The 23,028-nt window shown below is 35.7% G+C and overlaps 1 protein-coding gene across 1 annotated transcript in view; it reads left to right on the top strand.

Annotated features, from left to right (window-relative positions):
* Window positions 1-20,800, top strand: part of LOC121432007 (phosphatidylinositol 3,4,5-trisphosphate 3-phosphatase and dual-specificity protein phosphatase PTEN-like) — a 58,044-nt gene extending 37,244 nt beyond the window's left edge. The window contains exons 5-9 of the mRNA XM_041629818.1: window positions 5,809-5,916; window positions 7,013-7,213; window positions 8,264-8,371; window positions 13,583-13,846; window positions 14,060-20,800. Coding sequence (XP_041485752.1) covers window positions 5,809-5,916; window positions 7,013-7,213; window positions 8,264-8,371; window positions 13,583-13,846; window positions 14,060-14,242 — 864 coding nt within the window. The 3' untranslated portion in view covers window positions 14,243-20,800. The remainder of the gene's footprint in view (window positions 1-5,808; window positions 5,917-7,012; window positions 7,214-8,263; window positions 8,372-13,582; window positions 13,847-14,059) is intronic.
* The last annotated feature ends 2,228 nt before the right edge of the window (window positions 20,801-23,028 follow it).

Here is a 23,028-nt window from a genome sequence, read left to right as displayed (position 1 = left end):
AAGACTCTGGGAGGGACTTGATGTGCTTACTCAGGGGTACATACGATATGCTTGTGATGTCGTTGAAAACAAATGAGATGTCTTTGTCTGTGTAATGCGAGAAAGTTTTGGGGAATCTGTACAAGTTCCCCCTAATTCAACACTTCATATAGCTGTTTTATAAAACAAATAATGCACAGGGCTTAATTTGTGATAGTGAAGTTGCAGGCATTTGGTTTATAGACAGTGTAATGCAAAAGCACCTATGTCTAAATGCAGCACTAGATGTGTTGCTACATGTCAGCCAAAAGGTGTATGGGGCCAAATCGTGAATCATCCCTTCCCCCAGAATGTAATCAAATAAATAGCCAATGGAATATGTAAATGCCACCGCGCACTTTACGACCGTTTGCTATCCGATTTTGGAACAAATCGCATTTTGCTCAGTTTCTGAGAATGTGAAGGGAACATATCATTTTATTTGAGGTTAAAATTAATTGAAAGAATACTAATATAATCATTTTGAAAGATTGGAAGCCTTTATTTTGGAGTAAAAAAGCCAAATTAGTTTCAAATCCTAGCAAATCGTACGACTGCTATGATGTCATTACAACTAGATATTAAATTTGCTTTTTTTCTAAGAAGGATGATAGCATAGTCACAGATTTGAATACAGGTATTCGTACAATGATTCCGAACATTACTCAGTAAGATATTCCAAGTCTCAATGTTAGCATCAATTCGACTACGTTTTATTCCAAAATTGAGTCGCAGACCAATCTTAAGGTGTGCGGTCGCCTTAAAATACTGTCATAAGCAAAGCCAAATGGGAAGAAAAGCCCTTGTACAGGATTTTCATTCCTGCTTTTTATATGGTTCAGTTGGGTTTACATATTGATAGTGAAAAGAGTACCAACGTGTGACATCATCCATTTTCCACTTTTGCATGTCAGCGTTTTGGATACCATATTTTTATAGAGCATGATGAAAAACCCACGCAACCCAAGTTTGGTGGGAATCGGTCCATGGGACTCCAAGATATGACCTCATGAATACATACATGTAATTAGCCCATTTGAAGTCAATGTATAATTGGCCTGGGGCGGTATTCTGAAAACGTTCTTATAAATCTTAATTTTGTTCTTATCTACGTCACATTCTTAAATTGGTATTCTTAAAACGTTCTTATCTTTTTCTTATCTTTTGTTCTTATCTTTGTTCTTATCTTGCTTTCTATCCATTGCTGAGCGTGTAAATTTATAATTCGCGCATATGATACAAAAGCGCTAAAAGATAAGAACAAAATGAAGATAAGTGGTATTCTGAAAACGTTCTTATCTTTTTTCTTTCTTATCTCTTTATGATATTTATGATAATATTTAAGATAGCTAGAGGGTTATCACATCTTACGAGGTCTGCCTTCTTCCTTGCTAAAAATTGATGGCCACTGGTAGTAACAAGTATTCCTCCAACCCTTTCTTTCATTCACCTTTATTTTGCCTGTCTCTTTTTTCTATCCCTTTTTTCTTTCTATTTTTCTTTCTTTTTTATTTTTTCTTTCTTTCTTTCGTTCTGTCTTTATTTCATTTATTTATTTTTGCTTTTTCTTCCTTTCTTTCTGTTTGTCTTTTTCCCTTTCTTTCATTCTTCATTTATATCTTTCCTTTGTTCTGTTTGAATCTTTTAATTTCTTTTCCTTTCTTTTTTTTTTTGCTTTGTTTCAGTTATACTTCATCTTTCTTCCTTTTTTTATTTTCCTTTTTATTTTATCCCTTCCTTTTTTTCTTTACTGAGTCTGCTTTTCTTTCTTTTTTCTTTCTTTCTTCCTTCACTTTTTTGTAATCTTATTTTTATTTTTCTTCCTTATTTTTTCTTCCATTCTTTCATTTTTATACATGCTTTTCCTATTTTTTTAATCATTCATTTTATTTTCCCCTTTTTCTTCCTTCCCTTTAATAATTCTTAATATTTCTTTCTTATTTTTTTAATTTCTGCTTTCTGACACTCTTGTGTCTTTTTTACTTTCCTTTTTTTTTCTTTCATTCTTTTTCATTCTTCATTTGGTCTTTTTCTTTACTATATTTCTTCTCTTAACTATTTCTTTATTCTTTCCATTGATTTTTTTCGTTTTCTTTTCCCAACTTTATCTTGTCCCTTTTCATTTTTTTTTCTTTTTCTTTGATTTTGCCTTTCTCTCCTTTATCATTTTGCAGTCTTCATGTTTGCGTTAATTTTTCTTTCATTTTTTTTCTCTCTCATCTTTGTTTCTTTGTTTCATTTTCCTTTTTTCTCTTCCTTCACTTTATACATTTTTATTCCCTTTTTTCTCTTTCTTTTTTTTCTTTCTAACTTTCTTTCATTCGTTTTTTCAGACTTTTTTCATTTTCGTTTCCTTAGTTACTTTATTTCATCTTTTTAATTTGACCTTTTTTTGTGTGTGTGTTCCTTTTATTTTCTTTCCTTTCTTTTTTTTCTTCATTTTTGTTCCTTCACTTTATCATTGATAATTGTTCTATTTCTTTCTTCCTTTTCCTTCTTTTATTCATTCTATTTTTCTTTCTTTTTTATTTTTTTTATTTTTAAGTTCTTTTTGCTTGCTTTCTTTCGTTTACTCTTTATTTTTTCATTATTTTCTGCTTTGTTCCTTTCATCTTTTTTTCTGCTTCGTTCTGACCCTTTTCTGTCTTACTTTGATATCTACTTTCTTTCTTCATATTTTATTCTTTATTCGTACCTGCTTTATTTACTTTTCTTTCTTTATTTTGTGCACGTGGACGTCTCGAAATAATAAAATCAGTCATTGCGTATAAAATTCCTATTTCGCGCAATGCGCCAGAAACAGTGTACGCGCAGCGCCCATGATATTCTCTTGACATAAGGAACGCTTCTATTGGTTAAACTGCCAATATAAAGCGCATTTTGATTGGTAAAATCTTAAAAATGAGCGTGTTGGAGATAAGAAGGGGGCAGTCCTTACAGAGATAAGAACGAGTTAAGAAGATTTTAAGAATACCGATTTGCAATGATTTTAGCGTCTTCTTATCTCAGTGAGATAAGATAAAAGATAAGAACAAAGATAAGAACGTTTTCAGAATACCACCCCTGGTTCCTAACATTCAGAAATGCTGAAATACAAAAAAAGGTTTTTTTTGTGACGTCATCACTTCAATTTGCATACACACAGAAATACATTGGATATTTTGACAGTCAAATATATTGCTCTACACAGGCCTGACCCCCAAAAAGTGTTTAAATGGGTGGTTTTTTTTTTTTTAGTTTTGGACACGGGACACGCATGCACTCGTTAAGGGTATCAAATCAAAAACACAGATTTTCAAAAAGGGGTAGTTTTGAGGGACTGGTTAATCGTAGAGTCAAACATATTCAGGGTACGGTATGTTTTTTTTCCAAAGCTTTTTTTTAAAGACTATTCTATCCAAACGTGTGTAGGGTATATTTTTTTCCTCAAGCTTTTTTCCCCGGGGTCATATTCTGTTGACAACATGTTTAGGGGCCGAAATGTGAAAAAAAAACTAATAAGGGGATTATTTTGCACACAGAGAACTCCCCCCCTCGGGGTTCTGACATGCCAGTGAATGAAAAAGGTGTGTGTTTGAACTTTTTGAACTCCATTGTACATGTAGCATCCTGTGGCAAGACAGCAATCTACTTACTGCCACTCTCCACCCAGGTGAAAATGGGGTATGGTTGAGTGCTTTGATTATAGCGGCTACGTCTTAGGTACACGTATACAGAATTACTTTGATAAACTCCTGTTGTCATCACAACGTGTAGGATAAAAGTCACAACCACAAAATTATTGTAGAAAGATGATGTAGTCATGTACACGTATGTACATGAAGCCGATTCGCATTTGCTACAAAAATTTATGTTAGAAATATTCAATTATTAATTGGCATGACAATTACTCTAATGTGACATGGCGGTGGTACATATATTTTCAATTAAAAATGTATGTGTTTACATATACTTCTTCTTTCAATGTACATTGCATTGAAGGGCAATTTATGTATGTACATGAATGCGTAATATCGTCCCATATGACTTTGTCCAGGCCTATCTATCTATGATCTTATATATCTCGCTTTCTAAGTATGGAAAATAAGTGGAATAGAAAATGGGGAATACCTGTCGCAATAACTAATGAGCTCAGCTAATGAGAGAAAAACACCCCTATTATCCAGCTAATGAGCATTCTCTTAATGCAGGAATAGGCATAATGGGGACGCTGGTATGGGAAATAAAGATGCTGCCCTTCTAGAAAATCTGCACTTGTGGAGATGAGACCGGCCATTAAACAACCTGCCCCCGTTTGAAGGGCCATATCGCCGTCAAATTGGAAGTCATTGCTCTAATGAGAAAAAAAGCCACGACATTGATTTTCCTGCCATGATAGCGCGGAAACGGATCTTCTGGGCATTACACTTTTTTGGGTCACGTGTTCTTGAGATGTGTTGGATTGACACTTATCCCATATTTCCAACTTTAACATTGTATCTATATAGCACATGGGTATAGTGGGGTTGAAATATTTGTATTCAAAAATTTTATTTCTCCCATATTTATCAACCATATTTGAATTATTCATGAGTTTGAAAGTAATGACTACTTTTGATATCTTGGAAGGCTCAAGGTAATAGTGGCAGCAACCAAAATCTGAACAAGGCCGATGACTAAGTTGACCGAATCTATGTAATACAGATCCAATGGCCCGTATTCTGAACTCAGGTGTAACTTAGACCATGATCTAACTCTGTGCTAAAATTATGGGATGCCAAATGTTTCAAAATTTGGTTTACATTGAATGCTTCTCATGTTTACTGTGCTCTTTACTAATTCTTTAATGGTGAAGACAACTGTCATTCTTATCCTTTCCAGGCAGTTAATGATGTTTTGGGAGTCAATGAGCTGATACATTGAACCTCTACTGTTATAGATTCATGTAACAGCTGGCTTTCCATAGTTAAACCACAACTTTAAACCTGAGTTTAAGTTAAACCTGACTTCAGAATACGGGCCAATGGCATTGATAATGACCAACTTGTCTGAAAAGTAATTTTCATTTCAAGAGGACAGATCTGTGTAATATTTTGTATCCTATTATTCCTTTGAGGCTGATGTGGTTTACATATCACTAGAATACAAATACTATGATAATTGCTTACCTGTACTTACAGACCTTATATTGATTTATTTAATTTTCATTTCATGGATGGACAGGGGTGATATCCATGGACTACTATGACATTAACTTTACTTGTATACTCGACTCATTTTCATTTCAGGAAAACCTCCACTTGATGATTTTCCTTTCAGGGAGAGCAGGGGTAGTGGTGTAGACTCTCTCTATGGAGTCAAGATAATCTGACAATGACTAACTTGTCGTTTTGACTAATTTTCATATTTTAGGGAAGGACAGGGGTGGTTTTGATCCTCTATGGAGTCAAGATAGTCTGACAATGACTAACTTGTCTGTTTGACTAATTTTAATTTCAGGGAAGTTAGGGTAGTGGTTTAAGCCCTCTAGAGCTATATTTAGATCACAGATAATATGACTATGATTAACTTGTCTGTTTGACTAATTTTCATTGTTCTAGGGAAGGACAGGGGTAATCGTTTGCACCCTATTACTCCATCAAGGCCGATGCCTTACTTGTATACCTGACTCATTTTTATTGCAGGAAAACAACCACTTGATTGATTTCCATTTCAGGGAACAATGGGGATAGTGGTGTAGACCCTCTCTGTGGAGTCAAGATAGTCTGACAATGACTAACTTGCCTGTTTGACTAATTTTCATTGTTTTAGGGAAGGACAGGGGTAATGGTTTGCGCCTTGTTACTACATCAAGGCCGATGCCACACTGCAGCTGAATCCATGGACTACTACGGAAACGTCAGAACTACAGACGGAAAGGTAAAGACGTCAATGTCCATCTTTCTAAAATTATTTTGTATATTTAAAGGGAAATTCACCCCGAGGAAAAGATTGTTGGGAAAGAAACAAAAAAAAGGATACTGGTGGATGTTTGAGAAAAATCATCAAAGATTAAGAAATTCATTAGAATTTAAAGTTTAATTGTTAATACTTACAGCTTTCACTCAGTGAATAAGATCCCATTAATCGATGTGTTTGATAAGTTTGTGATTTGTTATGTCATATACATGTAAGAGCAGCTGCCCAATATGTAATATGAAAAGCATGAATTTCAATTTGTTAGTGGTTCATGGTGACTGAGATATTTTTTTCTATCAGGGCAGGTGTGAAATGATATATCTGTTGATATACTGAAGGTTCAGTGAAAAAATTTACATTTTTTGAGAAAATGATATTTCATTGATTTGTTTTAAATTCACGATACATAGAAAGCTGCTCACATATGATGTCACAAATTAAAAAACTAAACTTCTATAACTTTTTGAATCTTTGATGGATTTACTCCCAAACCTTCAACAATTTTTCTGCTATTTTTACAATAAACTTTTTGTCAGGGTTAACTTCCCCTTTAACAATTTGTGAATTATTGATTCCCTTTGATGCTTTGTTTACATTATTGTTACTTTGTAAATTATGTTTGACATCATTTATCCACTATTGACCTGTATTTTTAGACACAAGACTTGAAGGTAAAATGAATGAATGGATGGATGAATGAATGAATGGATGAATGAATGAAGGAGTGAGTGAGTGAGTGAATGAATGAATAAATGGATGGATGGATGAATGAATGAATGATCAAATGAAAGATTTAATTAATGAATGAATGGATGAGTGAATGAATGAACAATTGAAAGAATGAATAAATCAATGAATAAACAAACAAATGAAAGAATGAATGATTCAATGATTAAATCGATGAAAGAATGAATGAATGAGTGAATGATTGAAAGGTTAAATGAATGACTGAATGCTTAAATGATTAGATGTATGAATGAAGGAAAAATCGCCTGATTAATTTGATGAGTAAATTACAATACATGGGTAATAATATCATATTTGTGCTTACCGCCAGGGAGTCACCATTCCAAGTCAAAGGAGATATGTACAGTACTACGGGGAACTGGTCAAGCGGAACACACTATACAAAACCGAAACTGTACTTCTGAAACGCGTGCAACTCTTTACGACACCAATGATGAGCAGTGGAACGTGCTGCCCTTTCTTCACGGTCCATCAACACAAGGTCAAAGTTCATACTCAGGAAGCCATGAAGGTTCGTTCTCGTTTATGCCAATTTTCGCTTTATGTTATTAACAGACAGTGATTTTGCGTTAAAAAAATTGTGTTTTCTCTTTTTTAAACCAGTAGTTCTGTTTCAAACTTGATGTAAAATGGAAATTTGGTTTTGTAATAGACAATGTACACAGCAATGACACTTTTATTCCGATTTGCTAAGGTAACTTCAATGAATTTTGAGATGAAAAGTAAAGCACCAAACCCAGATTTTCTGTATTGATTTACAGGTAAACTGAAGATCAATGTCCCTAGTTATCTATAGGAAAAGATTGGGTGATTTCAAGTATGGTGTTGAAATCTTGTGTTAGCGTTGTGAATATTGATATTGTATGGGATGGATCAGAACTGGATATTGATTAAATATAAATATTCCACAAGTCAGGGGCATTTATGCATGAATGAATTCAAATCCAATGGCCCGTATTCTGATTTCGGGTTTAAATTAAACCCTGATTTAAAGTTATGGTTTAACTATGAAGAGCCAACTGGAGCACAAATCCCTAACAGTACACATCCAATTTTTTAACTCGCATCACACCCAAATTGTCCATGATTGTTTGGGAATGATAACTGAAGTATTTTTCTTCATTATGAAAGCAAACGGAAACAAAATAGTGAACATAAAAAATATACCATATAAATGTACTTTTTGAATTTCAGCTCCCCATAATTTTAGCACAGAGTTAGACCATGGTCTATTAAGTCAAACCTGACTTCAGAATACAGGCCTATGAGTGCAACATTGGTCTAAACGAGTGGAATGTTTCCGGTTACCCTTTGAGAAAAAAGTCATCCAATGTCATTATTTTAATCTTTAATGATAATCATTATTCCTGAGCATTTATTCATCATTCTGTGCGATACAGCTTTGTATTGCACAGCAAGTTTTGTACACAGCCTATGTGGAATTTCTCAATTTGTTGTGCATTGTGCAATACACTCTAAATAATGCGCAGGCACTCGTTTGCATTTTGAATGTATTATGCCTCGTATACATAGTTGATATCAAACATATTTTTTCTTTCAGGGAGTCAAAAAAGGGGAAAGCTTTATACAATTTGCGCTGCCCCATCCGTTGCCGTTACGAGACGATGTAAAAATAGAATTCTATCACAAATCAGGGCTGCTCAAAATGGTAAGTATTGTAGTCTAAGTTTGAGATTTCATCCAGGACCCATTTTCACCAACATCAAGGTCGTGCTACACAAACTTTCGCACAATTGATCATACAATTGATTTTGTTGCTTGATCGCACATTGTGGTCAATGCAATCAATTGTAAAAAAATTGTTTAAAAATCATACAATGATTGCTATGGCTTGTATCACGGGCCTACATGTAGTTATAGGGATTACAAGAAACTTGCAATCAATCATAAGTCTTAAAATCAATCACAACTCTTGGATTCACTTCCAAAATTGCAATGTCTTGCTGGTATACTTCATGTATCAGAAGAACAAGTCATATTGCAGTAGTAAGAATTGATATCTATCATTTTCAAATATGCTATAGGAATTTGCAGTTGATTGCTAATTAGTTTCTTGTGACACCCACTGTGGCTATATCTAATGTACTTTGTAATCTGTAATAATAATTCTTATTAATCCATGGTAGTCCTTCAGCTCTTATGAACCATTCTCCCAGCGGGCATTGAATAACATAATGAAATTATCACCCTTCTCCATTCTAAACTGTCAAGCGCCTGGCTAGAAGGCCGAAGGTCTCATTTCGTAAAGTCTTTGATGATGACGACGATGATGATGACGATGATGATGTTGATGGTGATGATGGTGGTGATGGTGATGATGATGATGGTGATGATGACGATGATGATGGTGATGGTGATGATGGTGATGATGATGATGACGACGATGATGATGGTGATGGTGATGATGATGGTGGTGATGATGGTGATGATGATGGTGATGATGACGATGGTGATGACGGTGATGATGACGAGGATGATGATGACGATGATGGTGATGGTGATGATGATGGTGGTGGTGATGGTGATGATGATGGTGACGATGATGGTGATGATGATGATGGTGACTCTGATGGTGACGATGATGATGATGATGATGAGGATAAGGATGAAAAACATATGTATAGCGCTATTTATCTGTAAAAATAAACATTCAAACTTCATTCTTCGGTGTTACTTGGGCCTTGAATTGAACCCCGGACCTAATGTTCATGAGGCTGGCGCTCTACCACAAATTCACCATGGCCTACCATGTTTGATATCCATACTGACACTGGTGCTCTGGATATGGGTCCAACAGATATTTGACCAAGTTGCGATGAACCTTACAATTTTCAGATTCTTTTAAAAGGAAAGTCCACTATAACGAAAAGTCTGTTGTAAAAATACCAGAAAAAGCAATGATAAATATTGGTGAAGGTTTTAAGGAAAGCTACGAGAATTTCAATATTTTAATTTGTTACGTCATAGATGACCAGCTGCCCCATATATTTACCGAAATTGTGCTGCACTCAACCCAGGTGAGGTGAATGGGTACCCGGTAGGAAGAAATTCCTTGAATGCTTGAGCGCCTAGGTAGCCCAGCTAAAGTCATGGTTATAATATCCAAGTCCTTTGGAAGTGCATAGAGACGTTATTCATTATGTATTATGCGCTATACAAGAACTGACTAATCATTATTATGTCATATAAAATGCATAAATTTCAATTTTTTAATGGTTTGTGATGACTGATATTTTTTTCTTTCAGGAGTGGGTGTGAAATGATATGTTTATTAATATACTGAAGGTACAATAAAAACCATTTTCATATTTTTTTTAAGGAAATGACTTTTCATTGATTTTGTTTTTTTGTACGGTCGGTGGGAAAGCTGATCGCGTATGATGTCACAAATAAAAAATTAAAAATATTAACGTTCTTAATCCTAGATGGATTTCCCTGAAGCCTTCCCCAGTATTTCTTAACAATTTTTCTGCTTTTTTTTATCAATAATCTTTTTGTCAGGGTGAACTTTCCCTTTAACATCTGTCATGATCATAAATGACCTGACAGTTGGTTGGTACTAAACACGCCCTCAAAGCGTTATTTAGAACGCTTGAATTTGAAAATGTTTCCAGGGGTCTGGTGAGTAGTTTAGAGAGGAAATTATAGCAGAGTTGCACCTTTCCTTCCTGTGTATCTAAACCATTGCAGTTTACTTGTCATTTTAAAGGGGAAGTGCACGCTGACAAAACGCTAATATTAAAAATAGCAGAAAAAAAATAATGGAAAATATTGATGAGGGTTTGAGCAAAGTCACTCAAAGAAAAAAAAATGATTGAAATTTCATTTTCTCAACCAAAAAAAAATGAAAATGGATTTTATTGTACCTTCAGTATAGTAACAGACAAAATGATTTTCACCCACTCCTGAAAGATTTTTTTTAGTTAGGATGAGCCATTAGATATTGAAATTCATGCATTTTATATTACATACATGTAACTTATAGGGAAGCTGCTTTTTTATGACGTCTCAAATCAAAACTTATGATTCAAATTGTTTTTTTTGGGGGAGTATTATACAATAAACTTTTCCAGGATGAATTTCCCCTTTAAAGGGAAAGCCAGCCTGAAAAGAGTTTTAGGGGGAGGGGGGGGGAATGATCAAAACTATGTTTGGTCTATCATTGACTGGGTTTTAATAACAAGTTTGATGATATACCTTTTTGAGATACAGAGAATGAATTAGCCCTGGATTTTATTTGTATTGAGAAAATAAAATGTTTTCAGAGGAAAAAATCCTTGTTTTGCTACCTGGTAGTATAATTAATAATTATAATCATACTTGCTTATTAAGTACCTTTATCTCTTGATCAGAGGTCTATGTGCTCTGCATTGAATGCAACATAATTACCCTTGCTTTAGCTGTAGGCATTTACATGTATATATTAGCAGTAGTAGTAGTAGTAGAAAGAGTTTATTTAGCCGACGTTGGGTACACTGAAGAGTAAATAAAACTTGAATGTTGACTCCGTAAAAGGAATTTAAGATTAATGTTTATAACAGTCTAAAAGAGGAAAGTAGTTAAAGAAAAATATTATTGAGTTTAGTAGGTCATTCACACCAGCACCTCCTCTGATGCTAAAATTGAATTGTTGATTTAGAAAGAAGGATTGCAAGGTAAATACTTTTCATTTATATCGTCCCAGGGTTTTAAGAAAGTTGTAAGTTTCCTTTTAAACTTTGTTTTATTGTAACAGTTTTGTCTAAAAAATAGGAGAGAGTTGCTGCGAAAGAAATAAGAAAAAAAAATCACCAAACGTTTGATATTTTGGTCCAAAGTCCATACCAGCCAAAGTCATGCCAAGGCAGTTATTCACATCCTGTTCTGTATGTCTCTAATTTTGACTAATGCTATTACTACTATTACAACTACTTCTACTATTCATAATACTACTGTTAGTACTATTGCTGCTGCTGCTGCTGCTGCTGCTACTACTACTACTACTACTACTACTACTACTACTACTACTACTACTACTACTACTACTACTACTACTACTACTACTACTATTACAACTATTACTACTACTACTACTACTACTGCTACTACTACTACTACTTCTACTACTACTACTACTACTACTACTACTACTACTACTACTACTACTACTACTACTACTACTACTACTACTACTACTACTACTACTACTACTACTACTACTACTACTACTACACTACTACTACTACTACTACTACTACTACTACTACTACTATTACTACTAATACTACTGCTACTACTACTACTACTGCTGCTGCTGCTGCTGCTACTACTACTATACTACTACTACTACTACTACTACTACTACTACTACTGCTACTACTACTACTACTACTACTACTACTACTACTACTACTACTACTACTACTACTACTACTTCTACTACTACTACTACTACTACTACTACTACTACTTCTACTACTGCTGCTGCTGCTGCTGCTGCTGCTGCTACTGCTACTACTACTACTGCTACTACTACTACTACTACTACTACTACTACTACTACTTCTACTACTACTACTACTACTACTACTACTACTACTACTACTTCTACTACTACTTCTACTACTACTACTACTACTACTACTACTACTACTACTACTACTACTACTACTACTTTTACTACTACTACTACTGCTGCTGCTGCTACTGCTACTACTACTACTACTACTTCTACTACTACTTCTACTACTAACTTCTACTTCTACTACTACTACTACTACTACTACTACTACTACTACTACTACTACTTCTACTACTACTACTACTACTACTACTACTTCTACTACTACTTCTACTACTACTACTACTACCACCACTACTACCACCATCTACTACTGCTAACTACAGTTGCTATTAAATCTACTACTACTCAATTTTATATAATTTATTTTTGTTTTATTGAAAAAAATTGGGGGCTATTTCTTTCCTTTTAAGGGCTAGCTTTAGGGGTAACATAAACAATCAATTACATGTATGCAGTAAAGGCAAATATTATTCTGCCATAGTTAGAATATTGATTTTCTAAATAATCTTGAATATTGTTTGTAACAGATCTTGGGCCGACTCTAGGAAGAATGGTCGCGGCAAAGCAATCATTTTGGGGGAATTTTAGGAACGATTTTGGAATTCATAAGGGCATAATCTATCATCCCCCTTATGTATTTTCTGCTGTGGCAAACACAAGGTTAACATTGCAAAACAGGTTTTAAATAGGCAATTGTTTTCATGTATCCATGATTCCACGGTTTTTATTTGATTTTGCGTTTGATTTTCATGACTTTCAATGTATTTTATGTAATTCAATTTTTGCACCTGAAAATTACATGTAAGGGGTTTTCATTAAATTCTGTGAGTTCAATATTCATAAATTCTGTGATTTTTTTGTAATTTTCCTAGAATGGAAAACCGGGGACTCTGCTTTGTAAAAACAATTTTTATCCCTGAATGCTAGCTATTAAAAATGGAATGAATAGAAATTAAAAAAAAGTGTGATTCAAAAATTTATACCTTTCTCATTGCAGTATGTGATGTCTTTCGTGAATAAAAGCTATTTAACTTGAGCTAATTATTACACATTGGCAACTTGATGGAAACAACAAAATCATTGTTTAAAATACAAATTGGCAACTTTTTAGTAAAAGTACTTTCATCATTAATTTAGACTCATGTTGTATCCATATTTTAGCTGTTTTTTTTAAAGTATCAAAATGAGTTGAAAATTGATAAGTTGCCAATTCAAAGAGCAGAAAAAGATTAATTTTGAACCTTTGAAATGTGTGTAATTCTATGGGTTAATATTTGATTTGTTGTTATTCCAAAGGACAAGAGGCTGATGTTCCACATGTGGTTTAACACGTATTTCATCGTCCATCCCATCCAATCCGACGAGGATTCCTTCGCCCAGGGCAGACACTCCAGACCAACCAGCACTGTCTCCTGTCCAACGCCCGTGCAAGCGGGGGCGTATTTCCCCGAAGACGACATGTTGAACGGGAGGGAGGAGTTTGTCTTAGAGCTGCAGAAGGATGAGCTGGACAAGGCGAATAAGGACAAGACAAACAAAGTCTTCTCTCCGAATCTCAAGGTATCATAATTATAAAGCAGGCCAAAAAAAAATTACCTTTGGGGTTACTTAATCTGCAACATTGGATATGCTTTCACATTGCAATGAATGGGAACCCGCGTCCCTCAAATTAAAAGACAAGAGTTACATGTATAACCACTGGACCACGGCGCCCCCCCCATACAATCTAAATGTAATAGATGGGTAACGTGAAATGTTCCTCTTTTTTTTCAGGTGAAGCTGTTCTTTGAAAGAGGTCGCGATGACCAAGTCCCACCAACGCCGGAACCCAGTGAAGGCAACCTGAGTCCCTCACCGAGTGAGAACGATTTACTAGAGGAAAATGACCTTGATGATGGGACAGACTCGGGCGACGAGGATTGTATATATGAAACTAGCGAGTCGTCAGTCGTATGATAGCGGAACTCGGATTATAAACTATATCAGTACAAAGAAATATTCCACGGATAGATAGCAGCGGACAGAGGATTGTGTATTGTTGTTGTTAATTAGACTGAGTACCCGCGAGGGGAGGAACACGTGGTGTTTGAGGTATTGGGTTGCTTGGTGAGACAAGGTTAAGGAACTCTTGGAAGATTCTGCACCCTTGTTTTTCTGCGTCGTTGGCAAGCCTTGGAGGAGAAGACCCATGGTGGTACCGTTGGAGCCCTCTTTATCGGATGATGAGCCAACGGGAGGAATGCTGATACAGCAGCTACCCATTTTGATCAGATTCGGAGTTAGTAGCACCAAGTGGTACCGCAGAAGCATGGCATGATTGGTGGAGGAGCAGTAGGCTATATTATTTATTTCCCTTTTGATCAGATGACTAGCACCGTGTGGAACCATTCCAGCCTCCCTTGATCAGATTACCTTCGGTGCTATCATTAGTTCCCTCACTAATCTGGCGAGTATGACCAAGTGGTACCATTCATGCCGCTTTTGATTACATGAGTAGCACCAGTTGGTACCCTTGCTGCTCCACTTGACGGGTTGAGGAACCTGAGAAGCACCTGCTGGAACCGTCGATGCACCTGGTGATCAGATGGGTAGCACTGAGATGTACCATTGCTATCCTTATAAGTTTACAAGCGTAGGATGGTCCAGATTCCATGGTACCATCAAGGCACCGATTGAGCTGATATGGAGCACCTTAGGTACCATTAAAGCACTTAATAAGGTGATGCAGGCACCACCAGGCTAAACGAAATGTCTCCAACCAAGGGACGTGCTTCGCACAAGGAATAGATGCCAGTATTTTTGTTTCTCCATTGAAAGTACTAGTACCGTAAAGTTTGTGTAAAGATTAACGATGACAGAGTTTTTACGAATTGAGTGCGAGGCAATGTTTATTACTCAGTTTAACACGAAACTCTCAAACATCTCAATATTGTATGTGTAAATGTCTTGTTCTGAACAATAATCAGAATACGTTCACCCTCCAATGCAGTCTGTTAATGAGAACTGTGTGTGGAGGGAGAACAAAAATAAACGTATCCATCGATATACAAATTCATTGGAAATAATATTCCTTATAAATCTGTATTTAATGAATCAAATTGTAGTTTGATTTGAATTTATGAACCTTCTGAAATGGATTCTGTTAAGTGATATAGCTCTATAGCTGCTTTATTGGTATGTGATATTGTTTTACGTAAAACCTTTGACAATCAATTCACCATATTTTCAAGTCTTTTCTTCATGTAATCTAATCATATCTAATCAATTCTAATATTTGTAACTGGTTGGTGATACATGAAGCTGTTTGTCAGTTACAGAAGACTGTTGACCGGTTATTTGATGCTAAAATCATACTCACTCATTTCAATTGGCTAATGTTGAAATCCTTGGTCATTGAAATTTTTTTCCTTAATAGGCATCTAAATTCTAAATACAAAGTTTAATATAAAAATTATGTCAGTATTTGGTTAGGCATATAGGAAATTCTGTCCCTCTTTGCTGAAACACCAGGGAATATTTGGGCATCGCCACATTCATCATTCAAGCTGGTGCGTTACTAATCATGTGCGCATCGGCTTTTAAGCACAACTCCAAGTCATACCGGTACTTAGCTCTTTGTGAAACCTCACCCAGGTCACCAGTTCTGCGTAACTTTGATGCAAATAGCTTTGTGAAAACACCACCAGAGAATGGGCTGTACTTCATGCTTGCTTCAACCTGTATTGTAGCTAGACCAATTAAATGTATAAATTACTATTCAAACTAGCCCCTCGAAAATGCTTCATTTGCTATAAAATATAGTTTAAGCGATATTATTTGGGACAAGGTCTTTCAGCTGTAGGAGAAAGTGGAAATGAAAGGAGTTTCAGAAATATATATATCTCAAAAGGTTTTTTACTCTCTCTCCCTCTCTCTTTCTACTTTTATGAATATTTATGAAATAGGATGGGATAGACGCAGTAAGGACTGATGTGTGCATTGACCATGTAACAGGAAATTATCAACATGTAATTCTGAACCTTTTCAAGAATGTTGAGTGGAAAATGCATTCTTGCAAGGCTTTTAATATTCCCATTGGTGTTGGTGTTAAGGAGCTGTAGGCGATATAAACACCAGACACAACTGACATGGGGCAAGGCTGGTGTGGGATTAAATGCATTCTTAAAGTAGTTTATCCCCAGTTTGGTGTTAGTCATTGGTGTTGGTGTTGAGAAGCTTGAGGCAATATAAACACCAGACACAACACCTTTATTGACGCTTTGCTGGTATGGGTTACACACCATTCACGAAGAGTATCATTTTCTAAATCCAAAACCAGTTTTTGTCTCACCTGCATAGCAAGTGTTGGCTTTTACAGAATTTTTGTTGCCCGACTCTCACTTTTGGTTGCCCCAGGCCACTGCTAATATCGAGCCTTGGATATATGAATCAACTTGTTAATGAAAACGTGTGATGTGTAGAAAACGGACATGAAGGACCAAACGTATCTTAAAAACGTAACTTTTCACCAAAATTCTCTGTTCTTTGTCATCTAATATGCTACAATTGTCCCCTGTCTACTTGTGTTATATCAGCCCAATCGTAAAGTCCTGTTTTGTATTTCTTGTTTGAATTAGACACGGCGAAACCGCAATTTTTTCCTATCAATGATGACGTAATGTGCAATACGCGTCATAACTGTATCTGTGAGGCACCTTACCAAAATTATGTGTCGCGTCTTAAATCCCCCGCTAAGCGTCTTTCACAGCAGTTTCCTGCGTTGTCTATTGTCTTGTCTGTGACTGATAAAATGTGAAGAATGTTGATGAAAAGGTGCTTGCGAGAGTCCTGCACAGGAATGACGTGGCTCTGACTTTCGGTAAGATGTCTTGACGCAGAGCATCTTGGATAGATGATTGAACCTGGTTACTCCGGCATTTATTTGCACATAGAAAAAAGTGAATCCTCTTTGATATTTGGTCATTCAGTCTCATCCCGATTGTTGTGACTTTATTAACACATTCCATCCTGAGCCGTCATAAGAGCGGTGTGAGAGTTCAGTTATTTTTTTTCAGCTTAATTTCAGTTTATTTTAGACATCCTCTGTAAAAAAAGTATCGGAGCTCTGTCAATATCAGTTTATTTTTCAACACTCTTCTGCGCTTATTCAGCTCCTAATTTCTTGTCACATGCACCCCAGTCATAATTAAATAAATGCATGAGAAATGGGGGGGGGTGTTTCACAAAGATTTAAGTATGAATTTGAGTAGCACTTACATGCTGACGCATACATGATATGCAACGCGCAATCTTATTGATCAATACGCAGTACTGCGCATCCTCTTGGCATGATCTGACCAATACGGCCATGCCTTTTATAACGCACGCAACTAGGCATTTAAGTGCAACTGTAAGTCAAACAAATCTTTGTGAAACACCCCCCCCCTGAAGTTGTAAATCATCATTGTTAATAAGCATTTGAATGCAAAGTATATTATTTGTCAAGATTTTATTAAGTTTTTGAAAATGAGTCCCACTTTGTTGGGTGTTTCGTAAAGCTGTTCATATAGAGTTATGAGCAACTTTACGAATGACCGGTGATCCTTTCTTAGGAGCTTAATCAGCAACAAAGAAAATTTAGTGTGTATTATTTACCACAAGATCGGATCACCTGTCATTCATAAAGTCGCTCGTAACCAACGAACAGTTTTATGAAACACCCACCAGGAAAATTGGGGTGTCTCATAAGAACTAAAACGGATTAGCAGGGAGGGTGTTTCACAAAGCTGCTCGTAAGTTAAGAGCATCTTTAAGAATGACTGGTGATCCTTTCTTTGGGTTAATGGTATGCACCAAAATGTTAATTGGTGATGGTTTCGCACTTAAGGAAGTTTCACCAGTTCTTAAAGTCACTCTTAACTGCCCAACAGCTTTTGTTGAACATCCACCCAGTGCTCCAGGGCTTTAAAGCCCTAATTAGTGAGATGAGGTCTTGACAAACAGGTTCATTTTGCACATGTTTCATTGAGGGACAAGTGAAACACATAAATTGCTTGACACAAATGTCTTTGTAGAAAAGTGATCATATATGGGTATGACTGTACTTGTGCTCACGATCGCTGTGTGTGTCTATAGCCCAGTCAAACTGTTTGGAAATTTTCAATTCGTGAATTATATTCTGTTCATCTCTTTCTACTAAAGGTTAGTACTGCTTGGCTTTTACTCTAAGAATACTCAGGTCATGGCGAATACAGTTGGTACTAGATTTTTATTAGTTTTATTATTATTTCTATTAATTGCCATTGTTCAGCTATTATCTTTTTGATTAAGAGTCATCTAACAGTACAGTTGAGAATGTAGTATATACAGGATAGTAGTCTTTAAATCAGGCTTGTACAAGGGGTGTGTGTACCCACGGCCATTTAATGCATAGAGGTGTACTAGGTCAAACTGCAGTTTAAATCAGCGATAGTTGAAAACATACCTTCATGATTTGGCTTTAATGAGAACACTTTTCTGGTTAGATGGCTTTGGTTTAAATGCTGTTTTCTCAGCCCGGCTTAGCACAGCGGGCATTAAAACAGCAATTTGCTGGAATATTCCTCAAGGGGTAGAGAATGGGCTGGAATGTTCCCCGGGGAGTGGAGAATGTTTATCCAGTATGTTGTCTGCAAGCATAGCCTGAACTCCCATCTCTTTAGGAAGTGATTATTATACTGGTCCTGTTTTTAAATCAAATGTTGTGTTAATGCAGATTATGATATGGTTACATCAATCCTAATCATATGACTGGCTGAAAGCTATCACATGACCAGGTGCCCGTAACATAAAGCTTGGCAATGATGGTAGAACAGTTTTCTACGATTGATTCCATTGATTACAATGTACAATCAGTCGTAAAAATCAAGCGTACAATCAATTGCTAACCTTTGTGTTACGGGACCCTGGTCGTTCACTTTAGCTAATGGGCAAATTCGCTAATTACTTGTTCCATCGACCAATGATGTTTTTGGAGATGATGATGGATAATCAAATAACAAGTTTCCACATCATCTTGTATTACATATAAAACGCACCATTTTGCATAGGTATTGGTATAGTTACCAATACTTGTAACTTTTGAAAACGGTCCAGAAGTGCTTGGCTATGCCTTGTATTGGAACTGTCCCAAAGGTACCTTTTGCATGTCATTCTTACTAATGACCCTGGTGATTTGTACTATTATATGTATGATATTTATAATAGAATATGATAAAATAAAGGGTAAAAATATTGATTCAGGAGAAACAATTTAAACATGTGCATTCAAGGAATTAATTCGGACTGGGTAACCCTTTGCATCACCCGGGTCGAGGACAGCACAATGTGGATCAAAGTCTTGCTGAACACAAAAATAACGCCATAGCTGGGATTTGAACCCACGACCCTTTGTTTTTAAAGTCAGGAGACTGGGCAGACAATGATCCCCACTCTGAAATACAGGGAGAGAAAGAATATGCAGACGATGGATAGTGATATGAAGATAAAGAGAGGTTTGACACTCGTTGGGCTTTTGTCCGTGTATCTGATATAAATGTACTCTTGTGTATTTATAATATGAAGAAGAGCAAGTTTTCACTTGTAATTTATGTATAAAGATAGAGATGTGATTGTGGTTTTGAGTGTGTGCATGTGAGTGATACCTCGGTCACATATGATCTACGGCGGCCATACGGCGAGTCAAAAACAGCTGTTTTAACATGTTTTGTACCAGCTCCATATAGGTGGTTTGGAAATTTTTTTAGAAATAAAACGGTTGTTTTTGACTGGCTGTACGGCCTCCTCCATGAGCAAATGTGACCGAGGTATAAGTGTGAAAGAGAGGGAGAGAAAGAGAGAGAGTATGAAGGTGAAATGTAATATCAGAATATTGCAGAAAACTTTCATCATGACCTGACGTTTCCAATTATGTGTATAAAAGATTATTTACGGAAACACTCGATGCACAACAGCTTGTGGAATTCATTTCATCTACCCAATTTGAGTGTCGTGGATGGGCAATGAAGTCATGTCGGTATATAAAAGCGTTTTAGAACACCTTATCAGATCAACGTGTCAATATCCTAAAAACCTCTACGTGTATTCCCGTAAATTTAGAAAATAATATTCAAGTAGTCAATTATGAACAAATCAAAAGGTATGACATGATGAAATCCTAAACGATAGATGGTGCTTCTCGAAAAAAAAAGTATTGGAAATGTGTGATGTAAAGAAAGTTGATAACACGGCATTAGCCCTTTATCCGTTGAAAGGTACAGTTGACGTAAACCTTTCCCCTTGTTCATTTCATGTGTTAATTACATGCTTTAGCTTGTTGGTGTATTTCCATGACAACAACTCATGTTTGTTAGGTCATCTAAAAAGTGTCAGCCCCCTCCCGAGTTGAGGCAAGGAGTACTGTGTTATGTGGCCGCTAAATAACAATTTCTCCCATGGAGTTTAAAGGGGGAGTACCATAAACCCTGAGGAAAAAATAATTTAAAATATCGGTGAAGGTTTGAGGAAAATCCAGGAAAGATTCAGAACGTTATTAGAATTTCAAGTTTTTGATTTGTGACATAAACAAGCAGCTGCCCCATATGTTATGTAATATAAAATGCATAAATTGCATTTTTTTTTCATGGTTTGTGATGACTTATTTTTATTTTATTTTTAGTCCTGAGCAGGTGTGAAATGATTTGTGTATTGATGTACTGAAGGTACAATAAAAACCTTTTTCAATTTCTGAGAAAACGACTTTTCATTGATTTTTTACCATACGCTATGTAGTAAAGCTGCTCGGATATGATGTCACAAATCAAATAATTGAAATTCGAATAACTTTTTTTGTTCTTTGATGGATTGTCCTCAAACCTTCGCCAATATCTTTTAAAACAATTTCTGCTATATTTACACTAAACTTTTTGTCAGGGTGAACTTCCCCTTTAATTTGGCTAGGTATGGGTAAAAGCTGTGGCCGCCATAATGAGGCCAGCCACTGCTTCATTTGGTCAGATTTCACAGGATTTGTAAGCAAGCAATCAATCTTTTTAGTTATTAGGGTAAGTTAGTATTAAGGGAGAGAGCTCAGAATGAAATCAACTCGAGTTCTGGGCCCCGTAACACAAACGTTTAATAACTAATTTGAAAGAGCAATTCTGATTGGTTCCTAGCCAGTCTATTGAGCAAAATGCACAAGCAACGATGATCTTGATAGGCCGTTTCATTTCTTAGCGATTAATCACTGACCTTTGTGTTATGGGGCACTAGTCAAAGGAGTATGACTGCCAAATTCAAAAAAAGAAAGAGGAAAATTAAACAAGTGGTCTGAACATGGCTCCTATTCAAATGAAAATTGTTCTATGATCATGTTATGAAAATCAAGGAATTCTGAGGATTTTTCAAAATAATAATAGGCACTTATATAGCGCCATTTATCTAGAAATATTCTATTCCGAGGCGCGATATTATTATTATTACCACAGCTTTAGCTCGAGCTGCCTTTCAGCGCTCATGCATTCAAGGAATTAATCCTGCCGGGTACCCGTTCACCTCACCTGGGCTGAGTGCAGCACAATGTGGATAAATTTCTTGCTGAAGGAAATTACATCATGGCTTGGATTCGAATCATAAATCTTATCTGTTTGGAAAGGGTTCTTCAATTCAGACTGTTGATTTAATTTGCTTTTTGTTTAATTTGATAAATTAATTTTTGATAGAAACATGTAATGTATTGCAAATAAGGTCCTGGAGAAATAACAGGTGATTTATCGGAAAAAAATCCCATAATGACATTGAATATGGTCAAAACATTCAATGTCATGAATATGACTGAATAAAAGCAATATGGCTTTCTGGTGGATGAATGTGGGATCTAAAGTACAAAACCGAAACCAAATGAGATCATAAGCCAATATTGAAGTGGTCATATAGTTTGTATTTCATTCATCTACAGTTGAGGCCAGAAGTTTACATACACCTAGGAAATTCAAAGAAAAGTTGAACACTTGCCAAACATCATAAAATTTACTGTATCTTATAATATATTAGTGCTATCATGACGAATTTGATATCAAATAAATGAGTATGTCATGCCCCTTTATCACATTGTTTTGTCATAAGGAGCTGAAAAATATTTAGGTGTCATTTTTTCCCCCGAAATCTTCATATTTTAGACAAATTGAAAATAAAAACTTGACCAAAACATTTCACATTTGTGCTAGTTATTTCTCAACACTTTCAGATGACACTTTTTTATTCAGTGGTGACATATCATGATAGAAAATGTAATATAAATCATAGATTTGACATTTATATATTTCTGGGAAAAAGTTTGAAAATATTATAATAAACAATTGAATACATTTGGCATGAATATTAGTTTTCTTTATAAAAAAATCACCTGAAATATACTTTAATTCAAATGGCATCCCAATCATATGAAAGAGCTCAATACGCTCTTTCATTTGATACCAAATTCGTCATGGTAGTAATTATATTTCTGAAGATATAGTAAATTTCACAATGTGTGGCAAGCGAACAAATTTCATTGAATAATCCAGTTCATAATTCCTTTCTGCGCATGATCAAACTAAGGTCATTTGTACTAAAGTAACATGGTGGTTTAAAATCTAATGAGATAAGCACCAACTTTGATGTCTTGATTATCCATATATTCTTTTGAATTGTGGTTTTCATTTACATCCACAAAAAACAACAATGCGTCCATGAATGACTGGTATTTC

The sequence above is a fragment of the Lytechinus variegatus genome, chromosome 18, assembly GCF_018143015.1.
Source record: "Lytechinus variegatus isolate NC3 chromosome 18, Lvar_3.0, whole genome shotgun sequence".
NCBI lineage: Eukaryota > Metazoa > Echinodermata > Echinoidea > Temnopleuroida > Toxopneustidae > Lytechinus > Lytechinus variegatus.
Note: the sequence above shows the minus strand (reverse complement) of the source record. Positions and strands in the feature narration are given on the sequence as shown.